Here is a 27,207-nt window from a genome sequence, read left to right as displayed (position 1 = left end):
GCTGATGGGGAAAGAATGAGAGAATCTGGCGCTGCAACCCTGGCCAGATGGTTGCCGCTCAGCGGTTCACAGCAGATAAATCATCCCCTGAGTCTCCTCCCAAAGCATCTGACAGTCGGGGTGAGGAAACCGAGCGGGGAAGCTGGGACCGGGGGCGTCAAATGGGCCTCGAGAACCACAGATCAGAAAACTGAGGGCCCTTGACAACTGGGCACCACGGGGCACTGGGCCCAGCCTCTACCTTCCTGAGAACCTTTTCCAGAGAAAGCTCTTACCCCTGAGGGGGCTTCGCTAGAGCTGCGGTGTGTGTGTTCTGCGCTCCACACAGAAGCGCAGGCGCTGGAGGTACGGCCACCACTAACCCTCCCCCAGGGCTCCCTGGTGCCTGGCCTCATGCAGAGGTCTTCCTCCTACCCTTGTCACCATCTCTCCAGGCAGTAGCCCTCATAACCCAACGGCGCAGCTGAGGAAACAAAGGCCCAGAGACGTTAAGTGCTGTGCTCAAGGTCACACAGCAGACAGGTGGCAGAGCTGGGGTCTGAAGACAGCATGTGACCTTAACCCCCTACCACCCCACCTCCTCTGGGAAGGGTCCAGGATGAGGTCATCTCCAGGGCCTGTGTCTCCTGATCTGTTAATCCAAACCACGGGTTAATCTGACCTCCCCTCCCCCTCCCCCTTACTGTCTTAGAAGGCAGTTCACCTTTCCCCTGGTTAATGCCCAGATTCTGAGCAATTTGTCATATTTGTACCTGCTGGTGCTGGACAGGGAAAGGGTCTGAGCCCCCAGAGTGGGACTTCCCAGGACCCCAGAGGGCTTCAGGATGATGGGCTCTCCCAGAAATTCTGACCGTTCTGTTGGACCTGGGGACAGGACGTTGAGCTGGGTCTGAGCTGGGGGGAAGCCTGTGGGAAAGATGTGCTGGGGCAAGGAGGTTCTTGGACCTAGCTAAGTCCTAATTAAAAATGCACACCTCTGGGACAGGCCCAAGGGGTCACGCTGCCTGCTTCCCCTGTCCGCTGAAGGATGGCAAAAGCTACAGGTTACCCCTCCCAGGGCGAGAGGATCTTCACCCTCCTTTAGTTACGCTGGAATCTCAAAGGTGGAAAAAGCTAAACGCCAGAAAGCACAGAGACCTAAGATTGATGGATAATCTCTCGGCGCCCAGCACCTAAAGCTGCACCAGCGCAGAGTACGTGCTCGATAAATGAAGGGAAGAGGGAACGCACTCTATGTGTCGTTCCTGCCATACTGGACACACTTTGAAATGGTCAAAGAACTGACTACACAGGCGGGGTTTGGGGGACTTTTGCAACTTCTTCTAGCCGGAGCCCCCTTGGCTTGGGCAAAGACACTGTTCCCTCTCCTGGGGGGATGACCACGACCCTGGCTGCCCCGGCTACCTTCCCAGGCTTGCCAAATGTCTGGGGACATCTGGAAGGGGCCAGGTACAAGGCATGAAGCTAACGAATGACAGAGCTCTATTCAGGGAGGAGCGGGATCCAGGTCCCCAGCCAGGGGCAGCCAATCCTGGCCATCGGATGTCCTACCACGTCAGACGTGTCCTGCCCGGCCAGGCTGCCATGGCAGAAGGCTGGCACCACGGCCAGGAGCCAGGGGCTTGCCCCAGGTGCCATGGCTCGAGGGAGAGGCTAGGAGAGTCCAGCCCCACACCTGAGCAAGCGGTCCTCCACCGACCCACCCAGACGCCTGACGTCTGATTTGCCCCAGCAGGAACCCAGTTCCCGAGCAACTGCCCAGATAGGACACCGCCAAAACAGGGACCAAGCCGTCATTCCAATCTGAAATGCCTCCCACCCTTGCTTGGGTGGCTTAGTACCAGAGCACGCTGACACGCCAAAAGAAATAAATCCTAATGTGTAGCAGAGAACCATAAACGCCATCTTTCAACAGGGAGCGAAGGCGCTAACCTAAACACGGCCCTGGAGATCATAAACATACAACATACCATACCCTCTCCCGGAGGCAAGAGCAGGGCTGGCCCGAGGCCGCGGTGGCCTCAGAGTCGCTGTTCCTCTCATCTTCCTCTTCCTCGCGCACAAGGGACTCCATGTCATCCATTCACCAGCTACTTACCAAACACCTGCTCCCTGCTGCTGGCTGTACCAGGTGCTGGAGATACCGTAGCAGACAGGAACTTAAGGGCCCTGCCCTCAGGGAGCTCACAGCCTAATGGCATTAAATAATCGCACAGCTGCAAAACTATGATTCTATAAAGCAGTACAGAGAGCTGGGAGAGGGTATGATAGGAGACTTAATTTGATGGGAAATCGAGGAAGGTGTATTTCAGCTAAGACTGGGAAGAGGAGGGGCCAGGGGAGGAGAAGCTGGAAAAACAAGCCACACGAGCAAAGGCCCTGGGGGAGGAAAGACACGGGGCACTGAAGAAAGAGCAGAGAGGCCAGCAGGGCGGCAGCAGCGGGCAAGGGGGAGAACACAGGCGATAGGCTCCGAGAGGCAGAGCTCAGATAAGGGTCTGGACCTGTTCCAGGGGACAATGGGGCGGGACCTGTTGGTCCGATTTGTTTTAGAGGGTCCAGTGGGATGCAGGACCAGCTCATACAGGCTCAAGAAGGCCAATTATGAGCATCACTTCCCATGCTCTGTGACTTCATGACGGCAGCTTGAAACCAGCCAAAGTAGGAGTATTTACACCATGGAAGCGGGCATTCTTGTTCCTTCCAGAGAGAGATGGTTGTGAAACATTTACCAACATGCCACTGGAAGGATCCCTCTGGCTCCTGGGGAGGAATGGATGTGCTGGGCAGAGGGAAAGCGGGGAGAGAGCTGAGCAACTGATGGAGCCTGGAGGGGAAGAAGGGCAGGCACCTGGTCCAAGACCGAGATGAGGACGCAGACACCTGGTCAGCGCTGGGGCGTCAGCAGCCCTGCACATCAGGCTTCAGGGCCGAGCAATCCTCTCCCTGCCAAGTCCCCAAGCTCGACTTCCTGTCCCAGCAACACAGCCCAAACCTGATGGCCGCCCCCATGCTCCTCCACCCACTCCTGGGCTCCTCGACTCTGGGGAGAAGCTCCCCCCGCTCTGCCAGCCTTTGTTAGATCTATCCTACCAGCCTGGACCTCCTGGGGGACCCGGGCTAAAACCCGGGGTGCTCCTTCAAGCCCCAATCTTTTTACGGGCAAAACTGAGAAACCCGCAGCACCTGCTTTGGGGGCGAGCGAGAGGGTTTGGCCAGATGATGCCCAAAATCCCTGAGCACCGGGCTTCCTGCGCTTCCTGCTGTGGTGTGAGCGCCCGGCACCACTCATCCATGACGGCAACCAACCCATGGGCCGAGCCGCCCAGAGATGCAGCACGTCAGGGCCGGCTCACCTCGGTCACCTGCTGCCTGTCCAGGTGGAACACCTGCCCGGAGCTGGTGGCAGCAATCTCCTCGTAGGCCAGGTAGCCAGGATGAGTACGGTCACCACAGTCCCCCGTCAGCACAAAGACCACCTAGAAGAGAGACAGGCAGCCTGGCTCATGGCTCCTCTGCCACCTTCTACAGGTATGAGTAGCAAGGCCAGAACCAGGGAGGAGTGACCTGGAGAAAGCCCCTTCCTCTCTCTGGGCTCAGGCGATGCATCTGTAAAATGGGAATGATAGGAGTTCCCGCCCCGTGGGGGTCAGGACTGATGCAGGTCACGTGTTCACCACAGGGCCAGGAATACAGTAGGTGCTCAATAAATGGGAGCCGTTATCAAATCTACGAGGAAGGGAATGGAAACCGACTCTGCTCCAAGTGGCCCCTGGAGGCCGCAGAGCTAGAAGAACCTTGGAGAACCCGAGTTTGTTCCAGAGGGGAGAGCAGAGAGGCATCCCAGCCCCTGAGGTCTTTCCCAAGGATTCCAGTGGGCGGGCCCTCCTTCCTTCCCTGCACACATCTCCTTCCCAACCCCTCTCTGTGAAAGCAAGAAGCAAAAACCCCAGCACGTCTTCCAGACCCTTAGACAATGCAGAGGCGACGCCAGGAGGAAGACGGATTGCCCGGGCTCTGACGGGGTGTGAAGGGAGCAGGGCGGTGTGGTCTTTATCAAAAATGGGTCTCGCCAGGGAGGCCTGCGGCCTGGCAGACGGGGCAGGAGCATGAGAACACACTTGGACTTCACAGCCCAGCTCAGTCAGTGGGCTGGTCGGCACTCCTGGCGGAGGCTGGACACAGAGAAGCAGCAGCTCAGCTCTCCAGCGGGGGGTTGGGGGGGTGGGGGGTGGAGGGAGGGAGGGGGGCTTGGGGCAGCCCTCGGAGACCCCAGCTTCCCCAGCACCCCCTCGTGGTGGCTCACCCGTGACTGTTTAAGCTGCAGCAGCTGCAGCACCTCATCCTTCTTGTGGTAGTCCTTGGCGCGGGCGTCCGAGAAAACGTAGATGAAGGAGCCGGGGTTAGCGACCTCCACGGCAGCCTTGATGGCCCCCATGCTCATCTCTGGGCAGTCCCCGCCTCCCTGCAGGACAGGGCGGGTCAGCGGCTGCCGCCCACCTCCTCGCCGTGGGCACCACCCAGGGAGGTGGGGGTCCCCCTCCAGTGGCCTCTGTCCTGCCCATCCAGGGTCATGCCAGGGCCCCAGCCACTCCCTTCCCTGAGACACAGTGTAGCATCCAATCCGCTTCATCTCTCATTCATTCACTCATTCATTCATTCCTTCATTCACTCACTCATTCCTTCATTCACTCCTTCATTCACTCATTCACTCACCCATGCCCGAGCGACACGGTCCCTCCCACAGAGTCTGGATGGGAGGCAGACCTGACAGTAACAAGCACAGCACAAGCATTTAGTTACCATTGTGAGGAGTGCTACCAGTGCGATAGGAGGGATGGGAGCCACCAGGACATCGAAGAGATACGCCAAAGAAGCCACATGTTAGCCAAGGCTTGGAGGATACAGGGGTAGAGGGGTCGCCAGGAGAAGGAGAGGTGAGGGGTGGGCAGAGGAAAACATTCAAAGCCGCCTCCTCAGATCCTCGCTGTGACCCGCCCTGGAACCGATTCCACATAAACACACAGCCCTCCCCTCCCCGCCCACCGGCCAGGAGCTCTCTGCCCCCCAGGTTCGCACACCCAGCACTGGAAGCAGGGTGTGCACGTGGTAACTTCAGGAAACGCTTCTCTCTTTGGTTCACTCATCCCTTCCGTGTGCCGGGCCCTGTTCTGGGCCCTGGGGGACTTGGCGGTGAGCTAGACCGATCCGTGGGACCCCTGCCTGCAGGAAGCTGGGTGGGGGAGACGTATGCGGAACCAGGGTGCTCAGTGTGGCCCAAAAGCCGAGGGGGCCACGGGACATCTGACCCAGTCTCGGGCCAGGTTTGGGGGGTCTGAATTGACCCCTCTTGAATCCTCCCTCAGCTGCCACATACCCCCTCCTTCCAAGCCTGCATCCATGCAGTAAATAATGACTACCTTCTACATGCCAGGCTCAGGGACTCCTGTAGGTACTTGGTTCACTGAATAAAGGAAGGAACCCCCCAAAGTACAAAATCTGCAGGACCCCCAAGCTGGGGGGGGGGAGCCCCAGGCAGAGCTGGGAGGCACGTCATAGCGGTTGCAGGAAGCACCACCTTGGCCCCCAGGTGGGGCAAAGACCTTGGCCTCTGGCAGGGACGGGGCAGAAGGACACAGAGGGCCAGCAGCCAGGGGCGGGGCGGCCTACCTGCACGTAGAGTTCTCTCAGCTCCCTCTGAAACACCGCTGGGTCGGCCGTGAGGGTCACCGGGCCAATATCTGCAGGGAAGAGAGAGAGGACCAGGTGAGTTTGGACCCCCAGAAGCATAGCCCCCGTGGTCTGGGTCAGCAACTGCGTCACCATCAGAGGGGAGAGGAGCTGACGCCTGGACCTCAGAGACCTCCACAAATGGGGAAGTGGTAGGGGAGCAGCTCCCAGGGCTGCCAGGGTCAGATCTGGAAGGGAGGTCAGGCCACTTGGCCCTCTGCCCGCTCCAAACTGGACCCAGAGCTCCAGGGGAGCAGAGAGATGGAGCAGGGGGCAAACCTCCAGTCCCGCCCCCAGACCCACAGTTCCCGATCTTTTGTGACTATGACTCCCCTAGAAACCTCCCCTCTACCAGCCCACCCAGCCCCCGCATCAGTGGGAAGGGAATTCTGGGAAGACAAAGAAACAGAGAATTGAGAAAATAAAGTTTTGGACCACAGAGCAACTGGCCAACAGCAGACTGACCCACAGAAGCTAAACCTTCCAGAAACTGCATCCATATATTAGCTCACTTGAAAAGAGCGGGATTAATTACAAGGGCTGTGATCCCAAATGTTGGCAAGGATGTGGAGTAACTGAAACTTTCATGCACTGCCGGTGGGAATGCAAAAATGGTTCAGCCGCTTTGGAAACAAACGGAAGTTTCTACAAAGTTAAACGTGCACCTGCCACAGGATCCAGTCTTTCCACTCCTAGGTATTTACCCAAGACAAATGAAAACATACGTCCACACCAAGACTTGTACTCCAATGTTCATAGCAGCTGTTTTCACAATAGCCCAGAACTGGAAACAAGCCAGATGTCCATAACTGGTGAATGAATAAACAAACTGAGGTACATTCGTATAATCAAATACCACTCAGCCAGAAAACGGAACGAGCTACCAATACAGGCAACCAGATGGATGAATCTCGCAGACATCATCCTGCACGAAAGAAGCCAGACACAGAAGGGTGCCTACTATACGGTTCCATTTACAGAAAGCTCTGGAACTGGCAGAATTAATCAAAGGTGAAAAAAATCAGAACGGAGGTTGTCTGTGGGATAGGGAGATCCAAGGAACTGTCTGGGAAGGCAGAAACGCTCTATATTGTGATGGGAATGTGGGTTCCGCGGGTGTATCCGTTTGTCAAAAGTGTAAAGCAAAGATTTGCCCATTTCAACGTATGTTAATTTTACCTCACAGAAAAAGAAACGTAAAAAATGATCATCGTTGAGTGGGGGAGTGGAGGGTGGGAGGAGATACAGATGAAACAAGAATGGCAGATTTTTTTGAAGATTTGGTGATGCTGGGCGAGGGGGATATAAGAATTCATTATACTATTCTGCTTACTTTGTATATGCTTGAAATTTTCCCGAATAAATAGTTTTTTATTCAAGAGTGTCATTGAAAGCCACAGCTAACATACGACAAGGCTACCAGTGCACTGAGAACACAGCCAGAATTCCAACTCGCCATGTGGACATGTGCACAGTGCGGGTTTTGCAAGATGATGTGGACATCGGATTTCTTCAGGAAATATTTCATTTGAGTCCTTGGTGAACTCTAGTAATGGACTATTTTTAGTTCAAAAATTCTATATTCCAGTCACCCTAAGAAAAATTCCCATACTTGGCAACTCGTCAACAGACCTAGTCCTTCTTAGAAAAGGAAGCACATGGAATTATCCGGCATTCATCCACCATTACCAAGGGAGGGTCTGGACACCAGCTCCTCTGCTGTATACTTTCAGAATCACCACCTGGAGGACCCTGACTCTTTGCTCTGTATTTATTCCCACATCCAACGGCCCCTTCCGCACCTGCTCTGGCCTTTACCAAGCCTTCTCCACTGGCTTCCTCCTGAACTCTGCAGTGACTAATTCAGCCAAACCCTCACCTTTGACGTCAGGCAGAGCTGACTGGAATCCTGGCTCCACCCTCCACCAGTCGTGCGGCTTCTCAGAGCTTTCTTCACCGTCCCAAGCCTCAGTTTCCCCATCTGTAAAATGATGCATTTCTCCTAGCTGAGAACCACCATTGTGAGAATCCATTAACTCAGGGAAGGAAACACCTCGCTTGGGTTAGAGCAAAGGCTCAGCAAGCAGGAGCTGGCCCTGCTGATCTGAACGTACAATGCTTTTTTTTTTTTTCCTTTTCTTTTTTTAAATTTTATTGAAGTATAGTTGATTTACAATGTTGTATTAATTTCTGCTTTACAGCAAAGTGATTCAGTTAAACATATATATATTCTTTTCCATTATGGTTTATCACAGGATATTGAATAGCGTTCCCTGGGCTATACAGTAGGTCCTTCTTGTTTATCCATCTTATATATACTAGTTTGCACCGGCTAATCCCAAACTCCCAGTCCTTCCCTCTCTCATCCCTCCTCCCCTTTGGCAACCACAAGTCTGTTCTCTATGTCTGTGAGTCTGTTTCTGTTTCGTAGATAGGTTCATTTGTGTCATATTTTAGATTCCACATATAAGTGGTATTACATGGTATTTGTCTTTCTCTTTCTGACTTACTTCACTTAGTATGATAATCTCTAGGTCCATCATGCTGCTACACATGGTATTATTTCATTCTATTTTATGGCCGAGTAGTATTCCATTGTATATATAAATATATATCACATCTTCTTTATCCATTCGTCTGTTGATGGACATTTAGGTTGTTTCCATATCTTGGCTATTATGAATAGTGCTGCTATGAACATAGGGGTGCGTGTATCTTTTTGAATTATAGTTTTGTCCCGGTATATGCCCAGGAGTGGGATTGCTGGATCATATGGTAGTTCTATTTTTAGTTTTTTGAGGAACCTCCATACTGTTTTCCATAATGGCTGCACCAATTTACATTCCCACTAACAGTGTAGGAGGGTTCCCCTTTCTTCACACCCCCTCCAGCATTTGTTATTTGTAGACTTTAATGATGGCCATTCTGGCCGGTTGAACACACAATTGCTGGGCAATCTCACACAAGGCAGACAGGCAAAGACAGTCTTTTGCTCCAATGAGGTCCTCAAATTCTAGTTTGACTGAGGAGAGTAATAATTTTACTCAACATTGGTTATTTCTTTATTACATAATAATATACATTCATTAAAAAATATATAACATTAATGATTCTGACATTTCCTAAGCACTTACTATGTACCAGCCTATGTGCTGAGATGCTTCCTGTGTATTAGCTCACTGAATCCTCCCTCCCACCTGTTAAGTCCAACTCTTACCCACATATTACAGAGGAGAAATGAAAGCCCAGAGAGGCTAGGTAACTTGCCCAAAGACACACAGTCAGTAAGCAGCAGAGCTAGAATATTAGCTTAGGTCTGTACAACTCCAGAATCTGAGCTCTTCTTTTTCTTTTTTTAATTAATTAATTTTGGCTGCATTGGGTCTTTGTTGCTGCGCGCGGGCTTTCTCTAGTTGCAAAAAGCGGGCTTCTCATTGTTGTGGCTTCTCTTGTTGTGGAGCACGGGCTCTAGGCACACAGGCCTCAGTAACTGTGGCACGCAGGCTCAGTAGTTGTGGTGCACGGGCTTAGTTGTTCCGCGGCATGGGGGATCTTCCCGGACCAGGGCTTGAACCTGCGTCCCCTGCACTGGCGGGTGGATTCTTAACCACTGAGCCACCAGGGAAGTCCCAGAATCTGAGCTCTTGACAACTGCTCTCTGTGAACTGTACATAGAAATTCCTCACATGCAGAAAAAGAAGGGAATTCTACCAACCAGAAATACTCTTATTTTTATATATAACCTTCAAAACTTTCATGCATATTTGTAAATCTTATATAAGTGCACACTATTTGAAGCAGAATTTCTATTTAAGTATAAATAACATACTATTTTTAATTTGACTCTTTTCACTGAACAACACATTGTAAGCGTCCTTCCAGAAGGTCAAATACTCAGTTCAAATAATTTTTAATGGCTACAAAGTATTTCCTTTGTATAAATGTCCAATAGTGGTCTTGACCATAGTGTTTTGTTTCCAATTTTTATAATGATCAACGTTATTAAGAACATCTTTATATCCGCTACATTCAAGCACTAGTTCCATTGTTTCCTTGGGATACACGCCCATAAGCAGAATTGCTGGGCCGAAGGTAAGGGCATTTGTAAAGACTTTGGATGCAAATTCAGTAACCTCATTACTGTCCTCATCCCCAGACGTTCCTGCCTCTGACCCATCTACCTGTCGTTGCCAGAGAAGCCGCCCTTGGGGCCAGTTTTGCCCACATCACCCCTGCTCAAAAATCGACAGCAACTTCTCCTTGCCTGGAAACTGAGAGAAGCCTCTGCGGTACCCAGTTCTGAATCTGGATGGCCCTGCCCTCTCCCATCACAATCTATCACAGGTGTCAGACTACCCAACCGTTCCCAAGGCTGGACCAGCGCTGGGCTGACCACATTCTCTCCCATTCACAGCAACATGAGAAAAATTAAGTTGGTAAAGTGGGTTATCATAAATTAAATGTGCTCCAATTGGAAGGACCTCCCTTTATTCTTCAGTGCATCTGCTTCCTGCTTGGGGAGCTGATGATCACTCAGAACAGTAACAGCCAGAGGGAGTTGATCCTCTTCATGGTTCTACGGGCTTTCTCTAGTTGTGAAGAGCGGGCTTCACAAGTTAAAATGTTATGTGTATGGTGTTACAATTTTTGTGTACGGTGTTAAAATGTCAGTCACCTATGTCAGCTCCCTCTGGGCATTTTGCAACCCTCCTTTTCTTTTCTTTTAGCTTTTAAAAAAAATGACTCTATTGGGTTGAGAAACCCAAAATGAGCAGCCCTGTGGTGGAAGGTGGGGAGAATGCCAGACGTAGCATCTAAGGTCTGACCTTCCATTGCCAAAGCCGTTCTGACATATTCTGTGCTTTGAGAGGGACGAAGATTCTTCTGGGAAATTGCCCAATTCCAACTCCCGCACACCTCTCAGCAATGCTCCTCAACAGTTACCGCCTCATGCAACCTCCTGGGACCCCAAGCACTGGGTCAGCACATGCTGAGGACTAGGGATTGTATGCAAACACAGGACGCAGGAAATTCCAGAAGCCCTGGAGAAGCCCCTGGGCTGGAGGTCCCTGGAAAGGACTTTAAGAACTCTGTCTTAGTTTCCTATTACTGCTGTGACAGATTACTACAGACTCAGTGTCATTTTTTTTTTAAATAAATTTATTTATTTTTGGCTGTGTTGGGTCTTTGTTGCTGCACACAGGCTTTCTCTAGCTGCGGCAAGCGGAGGCTACTCTTCGTTGCAGTGTGCGTTCTTCTCATTGCAGTGGCTTCTCTTGTTGTGGAGCACGGGCTCTAGGCGCACGGGCTTCAGTAGTTGTGGCATGAGGGCTCAGTAGTTGTGGCTCGCAGGCTCTAGAGCACAGGCTCAGTAGTTGTGGCGCACGGGCTTATTTGCTCCGCGGCATGTGGGATCTTCCCGGACCAGGGCTTGAACCCATGTCCCCTGCATTGGCAGGCGGATTCTTAACCACTGCGCCACCAGGGAAGTCCCCAGACTCAGTGTCTTAAAACAACACACATTCATTTCTGGAGGTCAGAAGCCCTAAAATAAAGGTCTCGGCAGGGCTGTGTTCCTTCCAGAGGCTCGAGCGGAGAATCCATTTCTTTGTCTTTTCCAGCTTTTGGAAGCTTCCTTCATTCCTCGATCATGGTCCTTTTCCTCCATCTTCAAAGCCAGTAATGTAGCATCTTTAAATATCTCCCTCTCCCTCTGCCTCTGTCATCACATCTCCTTCTCTAATTCTGACCCTCCTGCCTCCCTCTTAAAAGGACACTTGTGATCACAATGGGCCCAAGTAGACAATCCAGGATCATCTCTCCATCTCAAGATTCCTAACTTAATCACTTCTGCGAAGTCCTTTCTGCCATGTCAAGTATGAGATTTACAGGTTCTCTGGACATCTGCGGGGGCAGGGGGGCATTTTCCTGCCTATCATAGCCTCCACCATCCTGTCTCCTTCAAGAATGGGCTTAGACCCCTATGTTCATAGCAGCACTATTCACAATAGCCAAGACATGGAAACAACCTAAATGTCCATCGACAGAGGAATGGATAAAGATGTGGTGCATATATACAATGGAATACTACTCAGCCATAAAAAAGAATGAAATAATGCCATTTGCAGTAACATGGATGGACCTAGAGATTATCATACTAAGTGAAGTAAGTCAGAAAGAGAAATACCATATGCTATACTTATATCTGAAATCTAAAATACAACACAAATGAACTTATCCGTGAAACGGAAACAGATGCACAGACATAGAGAACAGACTTGTGGTTGCAGGGGGCAGGGGGAGGGAAGGATTGGGAGTTGGGATTAGCAGATGCCAACTATTATATACAGAATGGATAAAACACAAGGTCCTATACACACACACACACACACACACACACGAATCACTTGCTGTATCAAAGAAATTAACACAACATCATAAATCAACCATACTTCAATAAAATAAATTTTTAAAAAAAGAATGGGCATCTTTTCATGTGCCTCTTAGCCACCTGTATGTCTTCTTTGGAGAAATGTCTATTTACGTCTTCTGCCCATTTTGTGATTGGGTTGTTTGTTTTGATATTAAGCTGCATGAGTTGTTTATAAATTTTGGAGACTAGTCCCTTGTCAGTCACATCATTTGAAAATATTTTCTCCCATTCTGTGGGTTGTCTTTTTGTTTTGTTTATGGTTTCCTTTACTGTGCAAAAGCTTTTGAGTTTAATTAAGTCCCATTTGTTCATTTTCGTTTTTATTTCCATTACTCTGGGAGACAGATCAAAAAAGATATTGCTGTGATTTATTATATCAGAGAGTATTCTGCCTATGTTTTCCTCTAAGAGTTTTATACTGTCCAGTCTCACATTTAGGTCTTTAATCCATTTTGAGTTTTTTGTGTGTATGGAGTTAAAGAATGTTCTAATTTCATTTTTTTTTACATGTAGCTGTCCAGTTTTCCCAGCACCATTTATTGAAGAGGCTGTCTTTCCCCCATCGTATAGTCTTGCCTCCTTTGTCGTAGATTAATTGACCGGGATGGACCTAGACATTGTCATACTAAGTGAAGTAAGTCAGACAGAGAAAGAGAAATATCGTATGATCTCGCTTATACACGGAATCCAAAAAAAAAATGATACAAATGAGCTTATTTACAAAACAGAAACAGACTCACAGACTTAGAGAGCAAACTTATGGTTTCCAGGGGGGAAGGGTGGACGTAGGGATAGTTAGGGAGATTGGGATTGACATGTACACGCTGTTATATTTTAAATGGATAACCAACAAGGACCTACTTTATAGCACAGTAAACTCTGCTCAATATTCTGTAACAACCTAATTGGGAAAAGAATTTGAAAAAGAATAGATACATGTATGTGTATAACTGAATCACTTTGTTGTACACCTGAAACTAACACAACATTGTTAATCAACTGTACTCCAATATAAAATAAAAAGTAAAAAAAAAAAAAAAAGCAATGCGCTTGGGGAAAAAAATGATTTGACTACAAACCTATGTGCCAAACATAACAATGTTGAGAATGAAGAGATCCGAAGAGCCCCACCTTTAAAAAGATGGGGAAACTGAGGCCAGAGAGGGGAAGAGAGTCCTTCAAGGTCAGATGGGAAGATCTGGCAGTAGAGTTGATTGGCTACATCACACCAACAGTGACCCCTTCTCTTGTTCATCGTCACAGAACTCCTGCCCACCTCAGCGTCTGGCACATGGTAAGTGCTTAATAAATACTGTTCAAATGAGTAAATGAATAACATTTATTTACTCATAACAAATACTGTTTGAGTATACTGTTTGAGCAGCTCCAAGTCAGGACCCTTTATCTTTTTTTTTTTTAATTTTTATTTATTTATTTTTGGCTGCATGGGGTCTTTTGTTGCTGCACGCAGGCTTTCTCTAGTTGTGGTGAGCGGGGCTGCTCTTCGTTGCGGTGCAAGGGCCCCTCATTGCGGTGGCTTCTCTTGTTGCGGAGCATGGGCTCTAGGTGCGTGGACTTCACTAGTTGTGGCACACAGGCTTAGCTGCTCCGCAGCACGTGGGATCTTCCTGGACCGGGGCTCGAACCCGTGTCCCCTGCATTGGCAGGAGGATTCTTAACCACTGTGCCACCAGGTAAGTCCAGGAGCATTTATCTTTATATCCTGTGCCTAGCACAATGGCAGGCATACAATCAACACCCAGCAAATATTCCTGAATGCCAAGCCTGCCTGATCCCCAGGCGCTCCCACCACAGCACGCTACTGCCCATCACTCAGAGAAACAGATCCAAAATGAGGCAGAAAACCAAATGTGGTTATTTGGGGCATGCAGAGGGGTTGGCCGTATTAAGGGAGACCTGGCCAGATGGACAAAAGTGTTTGTGATTCCTCTTGAGTTACAGGGCAGGGCATTTTAAAAGCTCTGCCCCAAGCTCTGAACAAAGAAGGCTCTCAGGGGAGAGCACACTTACATACACAGATGCACTGATGTGCAAAAACTAGTCTGATTTCTTCCTTTTACTGAACAGATAATCCCCAAACCAGCTCTGGGTGCTGGTTGCTACTGACCCGTCCCATCATTCCAGGGCTGGACCAGCTTTCAAGATGCCCAGACGGGGCTGGGAGCACGGAGGTCTTCTCTCCATCTGTCTTCCTTGCTGCCCGACTGTCCACCTGCCCACCCATCCATCTACAGCTCCAGGCAGTGAGACAGAGATAGATGCCTTCTTGTCGTTAATTAATGCTGGTCCACGGCTTCATTTGTCATTCCTGGGACCTACCGCACCATCATCACTCATCATGCCAAAGCTCCCCAGGACAGGGTGTTTTCAGCAGGGTAACCATTTCAAGACCTGTCTTCCGGCAGGACAGAGTGAGGTACCAGGACAGGGCAGGACACCTGACATGTCCCCATGTGAGTTTGCCCACTGAGAGGGTTTCCTTGAGCCGCTGTCCATCTCCCTCCTTCACCCGGTCCAGGAAGGACTGGATCTGGATAAAAAGCCCTTCTTAGCATGATGTTGATGTGGATGATGATGGTGACGATGCTGCTGATGCTGATGGTGATGGTGATGGTGATGGTGATGGTGATGCTGCTGCTGCTGCTGATGGTGATGGTGATGCTGATGCTGATGCTGATGCTGATGATGGTGATGATGATGCTGATGATGGTGATGCTGATGCTGATGCTGATGATGGTGATGATGATGATGATGCTGATGGTGATGATGATGATGGTGGCGGTGGAGGTAGACGTGGGTGATGATGCTAACAGCAGCTTCAATGCATCGAGTACTTACTATTCTACAGTGTTTAGCTCAGTCCTATTAACAGCTCCCTGTTAGAACTGAGGATGCCAAGACCTTGCTGAAGGTCATATACAGCTAGCAAGTGGTAGTCAATAACTGTACTAGTTTCCTGTGGTCACCGTAATAAAATATCATAAACCCCGTGGCTTTAAACAATGGAAAAACATTCTCTCAGAGTCCTGGAGGCTAGAAGTCCAAAATCAAGGTGTCAGCAGCCCATGCTTTCTCTGAAGGCTCTTGGGGAGAATCTGCTCCATGCCTCCTTCCTCTTCACTTCTCGTGATACTAGCAGTCCTTGACTTGTAAAGACACCATCACTCCAATCCTTCTCCCTGTGCCTCTTCTCTCCTTATAAGGACACCAGTCACATTGGATTAAGGACTCACTCCACTTCAGTATGACCTCATCTTAACTAATTACATCTTCAATTACCCTATTTCCAAAAAGGGTCACATTCTGAAGCTCTCGGAAGGACAGGAATTCTGTGACGACACTGTTCAATCTAGAATAATGTCCAAGTCCACATATTTGGCTCCAAAGCCTGTTCTATTTGCCACTGGCTATACTGCCTCCAAAAATGAGGGTGATGATGATGATGACAGCTATCATTGTTTTAATTTTTTTTTTTTTTTTTTGCGTTACGCGGGCCTCTCACTGTTGTGGCCTCTCCCGTTGCGGAGCACAGGCTCCGGACGCGCAGGCTCAGCGGCCGTGGCTCACGGGCCCAGCCTCTCCGCGGCATGTGGGATCTTCCCGGACCAGGGCACGAACCCGTGTCCCCTGCATCGGCAGGCGGACTCTCAACCACTGTGCCACCAGGAAAGCCCCGTTTTAATATTTATTAAGCACCAGATTCTGTTCTATGCACTTGACATACATTCACTGAGAAAAACGTTACAGAAACCTATGAAGTCTCCTATTTACCATCTCCATTTTATAGGTGAGAATTTGAGGGCTAGCGAGGTAGAGCAAACTGCCCAAGGTCTTACAATGAGGAAGCATCAGAGACAGGATTCAAACCTGGGTCCGTCTGACCCCAGATCCAAGCTCTCAACCATGCAGGAAGCTGCAGACATATGGCCCTTGTTCCCCAGCCCCTCGTCCCTGTTCCTGGAGGGGGCGGGAGGTTCGTGACTGAAGGTGGGCACCTGCCTAACAGCTGGACAGATGCGGCGTGGGTTCCCTCTGAGCAGGGCTTGCCAGGTGCAGGGATGATTAAACCCATGACCTTGTCTCCACTTGTGCTGCCCTTGAGCATATGAGCCCCAGAAGCCTGGCCCAGAACCACCTCTCCATAGGGAAATATTTTCCACTTGATAAGACGAGGGGGTGGAGCCTCTAGGACGTATGAGGGTCACGCACAGGAAGAACCACCCGGCCCTTCACGTGGGTGATCCTCCATTCCGTCCCCCAGTCTGTGTGTCCCAGTGGTCACAGTCACAGCCAGGCGCCAGAGAGCCAGTCTCAGAAAGACCTCACGTCCAGGACTCTTCCCCGAACCTGCCTTTCCCACCTCCTTGAAAGCAGGGCTTGAACCCTGGGGCCACTCTGGGTGTGCACATACCCCCTCCTCCCGCTGCAGGGGCCCCAAGCAGGGTCTCACCATCTGCCACCATTGTGGGCAAATTGTGTCCCCTCTCCGGGACTCAGTCCTCCCGTTTCTTTTCTTTTTTTTTTTAATAAACATTTTTTTTTACAGCAGAACATACTTTATTATTTTTTTAATTTATTTATTTATTTTTATTTTGGGCTGCTTTGGGTCTTTGTTGCTGCGCGGGCTTTATCTCTCAAGCTGCAGCGAGCGGGGGCTATTCTTCATTGCGGTGCGCAGGCTTCTCACTTCAGTGGCTTCTCTTGCTGCAGAGCACGGGCTCAGTAGTTGTGGCTCGCAGGCTCTAGAGAACAGGCTCAGTAGTTGTGGAGCATGGGTTTAGTTGCTCCGCAACATGTGGGAACTTCCCGGACCAGGGCTCGAACCCGTGTCCCCTGCATTGGCAGGCAGATTCGTAACCACTGCGCCACTAGGAAAGTCCCTAAAACCACCTCTTCCCTGGGGAAAGTTGACAGCACACCTGGCGACCCAGAGAAGATGCTCAAACTCACTCTCTATCAGACATACGCAAATTAAAACAGGTTACCATTTCTTACCTATCAAATTAGCAAAAAAGGGAAGAGTGACGTCCCCATATGCCAGCAAGTGTTTGGGAAAAAAGCAGCCTCACACTCTCTTGGTAGGAGGGTTAGATGGTACAGCATTTCTGGAGGACGGTTTGCTGATACCAATTAAAATTTTTTAAATGTTCATATGCTTTAACAATGAACCAGTTGCAATTCTGAGAATCTATCCTATAGCTATGTTGTGGTTTTTTAATATTTATTTATTTTGGCTGCACCGGGTCTTTGTTGCGGCATGCGGGATCTTTAGTTGCGGCATGCGAACTCTTAGTTGCGGCATGCATGCAGGATCTAATTCCTCGACCAGGGATCGAGCCCGGGCCCCCTGCATTGGGAGCACAGAGTCTTACCCACTGGGAACACCAGGGAAGTCCCGTTCCTATAGATACGTTTTTGCAAATGTGTGTGTATATTGTAAGGAAACTGAAAGCAAACTATTTTTCATAATGTGGGAGTGGCTGGATAAATCGAGGTAAGATAAATTAAGATCCCTCCTGTAACACCTTCTGTAGTCATTAAAACAATGCAGGGGATCGATATTTCCTAACATAAAAAAGAGATCCATGATATAGCATGTGGGGGAGAAAAAACAAGTTGCAAAACAGTTTGCATAGTATAATCCCGTCTTTTATATAATAAAAAAACTAAGTGTATATATGTATACAAGTGAATGACACGCACACACGGTCTGGAAGCACACAAAATGATTAAAAGTGTTTGCATCTCTTGAGAGTCGTGTTATTAGAACATTTAACAAGCATGTATTAAATTTATAATTTTTTGAGGAAACTTAATAATTTCAGTTATTCACTGAAAGAGCTAAGCCCTGGTGCCAAATTTGACAAAGAGCACAAAGGAAGAATATCATTTACTGATCATACATATTGAAATAAATGGAAAACTCCTAAAGGAGACACTGGCAAACAGAATCCAGCTGTATATTAAAGAATAATCCGGGGCTTCCCTGGTGGCGCAGTGGTTGAGAGTCCACCTGCCGATGCAGGGGACACGGGTTTGTGCCCCGGTCCGGGAAGATCCCACATGCCGCGGAGCGGCTGGGCCCGTGAGCCATGGCCGATGAGCCTGCGCTTCCGGAGCCTGTGCTCCGCAACAGGAGAGGCCACAACAGTGAGAGGCCCGCGTACTGCAAAACAAAGAAAAAAAAGAATAATCCACAATGACTGAGTAGGGCTTATGCAAGGAATGTGGAAATGGTTTAAAATGAAGGAATCACATCCAGAGGTCAACAGGAGAAAGATCTTACAAATATCTCAACAAAGCCAGAAAGTCACTGGCTAAAATTCAGCACCATTCCCATTTGGGATTTTTGTTTTGGGGGTGGTTTTTTCTACCTTTAGAAAATTAAGAATGAAAGTATCTTCCTTCACCTGATGAAGAAAACCTCAAACCAAGAACCAGTATCATACAATGATATACAATCAGAAGCAAGACAAGACCGACTTCAGCTACCACCATTACTTAACACTGTGCTAAATACCACAAAACATTCCAAACAAGCAAAAAAATTGATTGGAAAAGAGGAGACAATATTACAATTTGGACAGGCTGTGATTGTCAACCTAGAAAACTCCAGACATTACCCCCCAAAAAATTAGAACTAGTTTCTTTACAAAGTCTTCAGGAAGAAAGTTGGAAACAAAATAAATATATGAAAATAAATTACTTTCCAACATACTAGCAATACTCCTTTGCAAAAAAGGTAATGAAAAAAATTCCTGGTCAAAATAGTCATACAAAACCCAAAATATTTAGAAATGTTCTTAAAAAGAAATGGGTAGAAACTATAAGGAAAAAAAAAAAACCTATAAGTTTTTTACAAAAGGAAATAAATATGTAAAAAAAAAAAAAAAAGGAAGTGGTCTCCTAGAGGAAAATAATGAAATTTTTTAAAATGATAATTCTTCCCCAAATCAAGATTTAACACAATTCTGAGCAAATTCACAGTAGGAATTTCTTTTTTGGAAGTTGACTACGTTTTCTGCTTTTCACCTGAAAAGAAAACATGTTCAAGAATATTTTGAAAATGAAGAAGAATAAAAAGAACATGAAGAAGCTTCAGGGCTAAGTAACTCTGGAAATGAGTTGCGTCTATAAGACTAAAGGCAAAAGAACTGTACTCTAGTGAACAAAGTTGTTTTCCACGGGGTGCAAGTTAGCAATGCTCAAACCACTATAAATGTGGACTAGAACTGAAAATTAAGTAAATGACGAGTGAGTGGGGAAGGGTGAGGGCCAGGTTAGTCACTGTCAGAGTGGGAGGTTATAGATAAGCAAGAATAGGAGGCTGGAAGGATCAATGAGAGTTGGAGACATCAGAATGAACTCATGTTCAGCTTAATACAGATACAGACAGTTAAACAGAGAAATATTTATAGATATGGGTATACACAAAGGTTACATATACAACATGTATCTCCTTGCTCTGTCAGCTAAAGATGCAGAAGCGGTGACACCCCAGTAGCAACAAGCACACCTAGCATTCAGATGCTGGTGTCTAATACCATTTTTCAATCAACGGAACCAGGGCTCCTTGGAGAAATTACTAATTCTAGGACTGGGAAGGAAATACATAAGATGAGTCTGAAATATCCTGTAGTGCCAGAAAGTAAGAAAGTGCTTTAAAAAAATTCACAGTAGGGGTATGTCAAAGGCACACAGACTGTGTGTGCCCAAGAGCTCCCAATGACTGAAGTTGGAAAATTTTGAGCAACAAAATAAAGTAGTATTGGATTATAACCCAAGGTATAAAACTATGAGACCATGCTGATATATATATAAATGATTGAATAAACAAATAAATGGAAAAGAATCAACTCTCTCATGCAGAAGATTTCCAAACAATTTATGTAAATACCCCATGTTCAAGGAGGTGGATCACAACTCCCTACTTCTTAAGTGTGGGCTGCGTGTAAGTGACTTTCTTCCAAAGAGGACAGTACAGAAAAGGAGAAAGAAAAGAGGACGCTTACAGTGAAGACACCTGACAACCTCAGTCAGGTGATCAAGGTCAGCGTCAGCAGTGATAAGTCATGATGAGGGCATGTACCCTGGACATGATATGATGAGAATGGCATTGTTCCTCTGTGGTCTTCCTCCCATTACCCAGTCTAACCGGAGAAAAGCAACCGGCAAATCATGACTGAGGGACAAAACATCTGGGCAATACTCGTCAGAACTGTCAAGGTCATCTAAAACAAAGTCTGAAGAACCATCACAACCAAAAGAAGCCTTAAGGGACATGACAACTAAATGGGATCCTGAATGGGCTCCTGGAACAAATGTTAGGGGAAAATTGAGGAAGTCTGAATAAAGCATGGACTTTAGGACTTCGCTGGTGGCGCAGTGGTTAAGAATCCACCTGCCAGGCTTCCCTGGTGGCGCAGTGGTTGGGAGTCCGCCTGCCGGTGCGGGGGGGTGCGGGTTCGTGCCCCGGTCCGGGGGGATCCCACGTGCCACAGAGTGGCTGGGCCCGTGGGCCATGGCCGCTGGGCCTGCGCGTCCGGAGCCTGTGCTCCGCGGCGGGAGAGGCCGCAGCGGTGAGAGGCCCGCGTACCGAAAAAAAAAAAAAGAATCCACCTGCCAATGCAGGGGACACGGGTTCAAGCCCTTGTCTGGGAAGATCCCACATGCCGCGGAGCAACTAAGCCCGTCTACCACAACTACTGAGCCTGCACTCTAGAGCCCGTGAGCCACAACTACTGAGCCTGCGCGCCTAGAGCCCGTGCTCTGCAACAAGAGCAGCCACCGCAATGAGAAGCTCGCGCACCACAACGAAGAGTAGACCCAGCTCGCCACAACCAGAGACAATGCCCACGCGCAGCAGCGAAGACCCAATGCACCCAAAAAAAAAAAAAAAAAAAAACAGTAATGGACTTTAGTTAATAATAACCCATGGGGACTTCCCTGGCAGTCCAGTGGTTAAGACTTCACCTTCCGATGCCGGGGGTGCGGATTCGATCCCTGGTCGGGATCCCTAAGATCCCACATGCCTCGAGGCCAAAAAACCAAAACATAAAACAGAAGCAATATTGTAACAAATTCAATAAAGACTTTAAAATTGGTCCATATCAAAAAAAAATCTTAAAAAAACCCCCAACATATCAGTACCGGTTTGTTAATTGTGATAAATGTACCATTGTAATATAAGATGTTAATAAAAGGGAAAACTGGGTTTTGGGTATACGGGAACTTCTTTGCAATAATTCTGTAAATTTAAAACTGTTTTAGGGCTTCCTTCGTGGCGCAGTGGTTGAGAATCCGCCTGCCAATGCAGGGGACACGGGTTCGAGCCCTGGTCTGAGAAGATCCCACATGCCGCGGAGCAACTAAGCCCGCGCGCCACAACTACTGAGCCTGCGCTCTGGAGCCCGCGAGCCACAGCTACTGAAGCCCACGTGCCACAACTACTGAAGCCTGTGTGCCTAGAGCCCGTGCTCCGCAACAAGAGCAGCCCCTGCTCGCTGCAACTAGAGAAAGCCTGCGCACAGCAGTGAAGACCCAACGCAGCCAAAGATAAATATATTATAAAAAAAAAACCTGTTCTCATTAAAAGTTTATTAAAATTTTAAAGCTGTCAGCCAATGAAAAGATAAAGAAGATACAGCTTATATACACAATGGAATACTATTCAGCCACGAGAAAGAAGGAAATCCTGCTGCTTGGGACAACTTGGATGGACCTTGAGGGCATTATGCTAAGTGAAATGAGTCAGACAGAGAAAGACAAATACTGTATGGTCTCATTTATATGTGGAATCTAAAAAAAAAAAAAAAAAAAAGTGAAACTCAGAGAAACAGAGTAGAGTGGTGGTTTCCAGGAATAAGGGAGTGGGAGACATGGGGAGGTGTTAGTCACAGGGTTCAAACTTACAGTTATCAGACGACTAAGTTCTGGGAATCGAATGTACAGCATAGTAATTATCACTAATAATACTGTATTATGTACTTGAATATTGCCAAGAAAGTAGATCCTAAATGTTCTCACCACAAAAAAAGAAATGGTAATTATGTGACATGATGGCGGCGTTAGCTAACTGCTATGGTGGTAATCATTTTGCAATATATAAATGTATCATATCAATACATTGGACATCTTAAACTAACCCAATATTATGTGTCAATTATATTTCAATAAGGCTGGGGGTAAATTATTTTTTTAAGAACAGGAGGAAGGATTTACCCTATTATAAAGCCAAATAATTAATGTTAATTAATTAATGTTAATTAATGTTAATTAATTAATGTTAATTAATGTTAATGTTAATTAATAATTAACAATGTGCTGCTGGAACAAGAACTGTCATACAATGGGACAGAATGGAAAGCCCAGGTAAATTAATAGATATAAAGTAATTTTGGATAAAGGCAGGATCTAAATGAATGAAAAAGAAAGGATTATTTGATAAAATGTAACCGTACCATCAATTATCCTGTTCTGGAAGAACTACATCAAATTGTTTTTAATACCAGTGCCAATTGTTTTTTAATTCCAGGTTAAAAAATTAAATATGAAGAGAAAAAAAAGAAAACGAATGAAAAAACCTAGAACATGTACCTCACTGATTTTGTGATAGAAAAAAATCTGAGAATGAAAGTGAAGAAATTACAAAGGGAAAAAGGCAATAGATTTTGCTACATAAACATTTAAAACTTCAGAACATCACGAATCACAAATATTAAAAGACAAACGACTAGGAAATGCTAACCACATAACAAAAAACAACTAATATCATCAATATAAAGTCCCCATACCGACTGATAAGAAAACCACTAAAAACCCCGAATGGAAAAATGAGTAAAGGAACTGACAATTTACAAAAGAAGAAATTCGCACACAGAAACATCTAGTAAACACTTGAGAACTTACTGAACCTCACTAGCAATGAAAATAAGAAGATATCATTTTCCATCTTTTGAATTAGGAAAAATAATGTTATCCTAATCCCTAGGGTTGGGGGCAGCTGCTCTGAAACAGTCCCCTCAAATGCCTCTGACAGAAGTTTAAACTCCCAAAACATTGGAAAACAATTTGAAGGTCTGCCTACCCACTCAGTGTGTTTGTAATGACCTAGGAATTCCACTTCCAAAATCTTAATCCAATGAAAAAACCAATCAAAGATGCAGACAAAGATTTACACACCAGAGTGCTTTTTGCAACATTTTAATAGAGAAAAACTGAAAACAACCTAAATTTCAGCCAAAATAAAACGATTAGCAAAAGTCTAACTTTGCAGTTTGGGACCATCCCACTTTTTTTTCATTTAAAAACTTTTAAAAATATTTCCAAAGCACAGGTTCTGGTTTATCTCCAAGCATGTGCAGTCCAGAACCACTGAAACTTGCCCTGCAAAGCGTGGTCTTTGGGGTTGAAGGTAGGGGGTTCCTTTAAAAAGGCCCTCCCAGGACGCAGCCCTGGGGGGGCCTGAACTGTCAGCTAAAACCCCTGACTCTCAGCTCCTCTTCCACCAAAGGGAATTCCATGGGTTGATTCAAAAGACATAGCCTAACCTAAACCACAGATCCAATCCCTGCTCAGAAGCCCTCAGTGGCTGCTCGCAGCCCATAGAAGGAAATCTAAGTGCTCCGTTCTCAGTTCCACAGTCACGGCCGGGACCAATCTCGCCTCTCCCCGCGTTCCCATTTCACCCCTCCTACGCCCTGGCTCCACACTCACACACATCTGCCCCTACATGTCAGCCACCACCCAGCGAGTTCCATGTGCCCAGGGAGACCTCTGTCCCACTGCATCCCTGGCACCTGGCATTGACAAATGGTCCAAAGCTGCTAAGTTTCCCTTCATCTTCTTCAAGTCCTGCTCCAGCGATGCTTCCTCAGAGAGCCTCTGGTGGGTCCTTTCCCTTGCGAGCCGATAGTCAGGAGCCGTCAGGAGTGACACCTTCCACCCTCTGCCTGGCTTGTCGCCAGCAGACTGCCGGCTCCTGGGTGTGAACCCTGCCCCCTTCACACTGGAAGCCTCACAAGATCGTGCACACAGCAGAGGCTCAATAAACGCTGAGGTCCCCCTCCACTGGACCTGGGGTGTCTGTAGGGAGTATGGTTTGGGGAGCAGGGGCGGGGAGAAGGATGGGATTTTTTTGTTTCATAGAAGATGGAGTGAAGGCTGGAGAGTCATGCACGCGCTCGGCGCCCAGAGAGGAGAGGTTGGGGATGGCACGAGGGCTTCATGAAGACGATGGCCAGAGAGGGGGCAGTGAGGACACTATGGGTCCCGGGACACTATGTCTGGTTCCAACAGGCTGCTCTCCTGCCCTACAACTGCAGCCAAGCATTTTAGAGACAAATATGGGTTATGAATCAGAAATTACATCAGCCTGGCAGGTGGCCTTGCATAAGTCCCATCCATGTCCTGAGCCTCAGTTTCTCCAATTGTAAGAGAAGCGTTGGATTAAATGATCCCAAGCTCTCTCAATGCAGTACCTTTGGAAGCCCAAGAATGACCCAGAAAGGGAGTGAGAAAGTTAGGGGGGTAGAGGGTGAACTGCGTCAGAGCTGAAACCCCCAGGACACACCTCACACCCCACGTCTTCAGAAGTCCACCAGCCTTGCTGCCCCCTGACCCCCAGATGGGAGCTGTCCTTCTGATGTTCCCAGGAAACTTTTTCTAGACCCCTGACTTCTGTGCTTTGAGCTGCAGAGCCCTACAGAGCCCAGAACTCCTGGAAGCAGAGGGACTCCACACTCAGCCTAAGGGCTGCATGGGATTATGTACACCGACTGCGGCCCATTTTTCAAATTTCTGTAATGATGCTGTGATTAATAAAGAAAAATTCTTCTAAAAGGGCTTACTAGCTCATACAGCCTTGGGCCATTGTGTATTTTTTCAGCACAAGAACACTTTGCAGAGCAATTCTGCAAGGAATCTGCCCTTTTTATTTTATTTTTTGGCTTTATAAAGCTATCCTACTAGATGGGTGACTAATAGAAACGTGATAAAACAGAGTAAAATTAATCACAGGATCTGGGTGGTGGGCAGACAGGTGTTTATGTATTTCCCACCCACCCCCATTTTGCTGTAAGACTGAAGTTTTTCATTAAAAATGTTGGAGAAAAAGCAGTCCTGCCACTCAGAGAGTTGGAAGTCCAAGCACGCTCCACAGCTGTTTTCCCTGAAACTCCCCACAGTGGGGTCTCCCAGGGATCTTTTCAAGGACATGCCCCTAACACCTAGCTGAAAGATAGGGGGCTGCAGGCCAGGAGGTGCCGTCTGCAGGGTAGAAGGTGTTAGGTGGGGGGACCTGGCAGTGAGGATACTGCGGGTAGAGGCGACGCGGCTGCTGTTTTTCTCGCGAGAACAGGTGAGGGGCAAGACGCGAAGCTCTCCCGCCTGGGTGGCTCTTCCGGCCCCCGAAGCCCACGACGGGAGCGAATTTGAAGAATGAACAAAGGCAAATCCGCAAACCTTGCGGAGGCTCACGCGCGCCAGGCCCTGGACCCGAAGGACCCATTTCAACATCTCAGCAAGTTTGGGAGGCAGTTCTCGCCCCGTTTCCTAAAGGGGGAAGGTGCGGCTCCGGAAGGTGAGGTCACTTGCTGAAGTCGCAGAGCCAGGAGGTGGCTGCGGGGCATTTGAACGCAGTGCCCCCGCCTCTCCGTCACTGGCCTGACGACGCAAGCTGGGAGACGCGGGAGAAGGGGAGAGCAGGTTCCCAGGGAAAGGACCCGGCGGCTGCAAGGCCTGCCCCAGGTGCCGGCCTCGGGCAGAGTGAAGGCGTCGAGAAGGCGCCCCCACCGGGCCGCGGTGCAGCCTGCAGGCGTGCAGTGCGCCCGGGGCGCCATGCGGGCGGGTGAGCGCACCGCGCCAGGGCACCGGGCCAGGGGCGCGGCGGACGCCGGGGGCTCGGGGGGTCGCTACCTGGATCACGGAAGGGCACCAGCGCGTAGTTGCCGATGACCTGGCTGCCACGGCTCAGGCTGTGCTCCAGAATGCGCGAGGCGCCGTGCATCACCTGCATCAGGTCGTCCCACATGGAGCCGGTAACGTCTAAGACGATGGCCAGGGTGGCATCCCCCGTGGTAGGGGGCAGCGCCGTCCCGGGCTCGCCGGCCACCGCCGCTGCTGCCGAGACCGCCAGCAGCAGCCGCAGGAGCGGCGCCCGGGGCATCTTTGCTGAGCGCGGCCGAGGGGCTGCGGCTGCCGCGGTGGAGGCTCGCGGGGCCTTGAGAGCGCGACCGCCCTGGTGCACCCAGCGGCCACCCGACGCACGGCTGCAGCGCGGCGCCTCGCTCCGTCGGACCGCGGCCGGTGCGCGCGGGACGTGGGTTTGCGGCGTGGTCCCCCTGCCGGGAGACCGAGGCGGTCTTAGAGCCCACCCCGTTCAGGGTCACGGGCCCGCCTCCTCCGCTCCCCTCACTGTGACTCAAACTTTCCCGGCCCCGCTGCTCGCCAGTCCAGACCCGAGGTTAGGGGAGGACGCGAGGCAGACGGCAGAAGGGAGCTGGGCCCTCGGCCAAAGCCGCAAGGGATGGGGACGCACGGGAGGCCCTGGACACCTGCGCCTCCCGCCGACCGCGCGCCTCGCTGCGGGGGCTGGAGAGGGAGGGGGAAAGACGCTGCCCCTGCCCTGGAGGGCTGCCCACGGGCCCTGGCTTTTGTGGCTCCCTCCACCCAGCCCCCTAAAAACCGACCCCCCAATACACACACACACACACACACACACACACACACACACACACACACACACACAGTAACTCCCTTTCTTTTCTCAGGAGTCTGTGCTTCCCGGTTATTGTCTATTACTGTTATTATAATCAAGCAATGGAAGTTGAGCAGCTACTATGGGCTAAGCGCTTTCACATAGTTATTATTTCCTCGAGTGCTCGCTGCAACCCTAGAGGGAGGCACTAACGCTAAACCCATTTTACAGATGAGCAGACTGAAGCTGTCATTAGCCCAAAGTCACTCAGCTCTCAAGTAGTAGAGAGTCGATGAGAAGCCAGCTCTAGAAAGTTTCCGAAGCCCCT

The 27,207-nt window shown here is 48.8% G+C and overlaps 1 protein-coding gene across 1 annotated transcript in view; it reads right to left on the bottom strand.

Annotated features, from left to right (window-relative positions):
* Window positions 1–26,471, bottom strand: part of HMCN2 (hemicentin 2) — a 151,608-nt gene extending 125,137 nt beyond the window's left edge. Inside the window, exons 1-4 of the mRNA XM_012532841.3 lie at window positions 26,099–26,471; window positions 5,671–5,741; window positions 4,307–4,465; window positions 3,357–3,479 (exon numbers count right to left, since the gene is read on the bottom strand). Of these exons, the coding sequence (XP_012388295.2) occupies window positions 3,357–3,479; window positions 4,307–4,465; window positions 5,671–5,741; window positions 26,099–26,348 (603 nt within the window). The 5' untranslated portion in view covers window positions 26,349–26,471. The remainder of the gene's footprint in view (window positions 1–3,356; window positions 3,480–4,306; window positions 4,466–5,670; window positions 5,742–26,098) is intronic.
* Between the last annotated feature and the right edge of the window lie 736 nt (window positions 26,472–27,207).

This window comes from Orcinus orca, chromosome 6 (genome assembly GCF_937001465.1).
Source record: "Orcinus orca chromosome 6, mOrcOrc1.1, whole genome shotgun sequence".
In the NCBI taxonomy this organism is placed as follows: domain Eukaryota; kingdom Metazoa; phylum Chordata; class Mammalia; order Artiodactyla; family Delphinidae; genus Orcinus; species Orcinus orca.
This window is presented reverse-complemented; position numbering and strand designations above follow the sequence as displayed.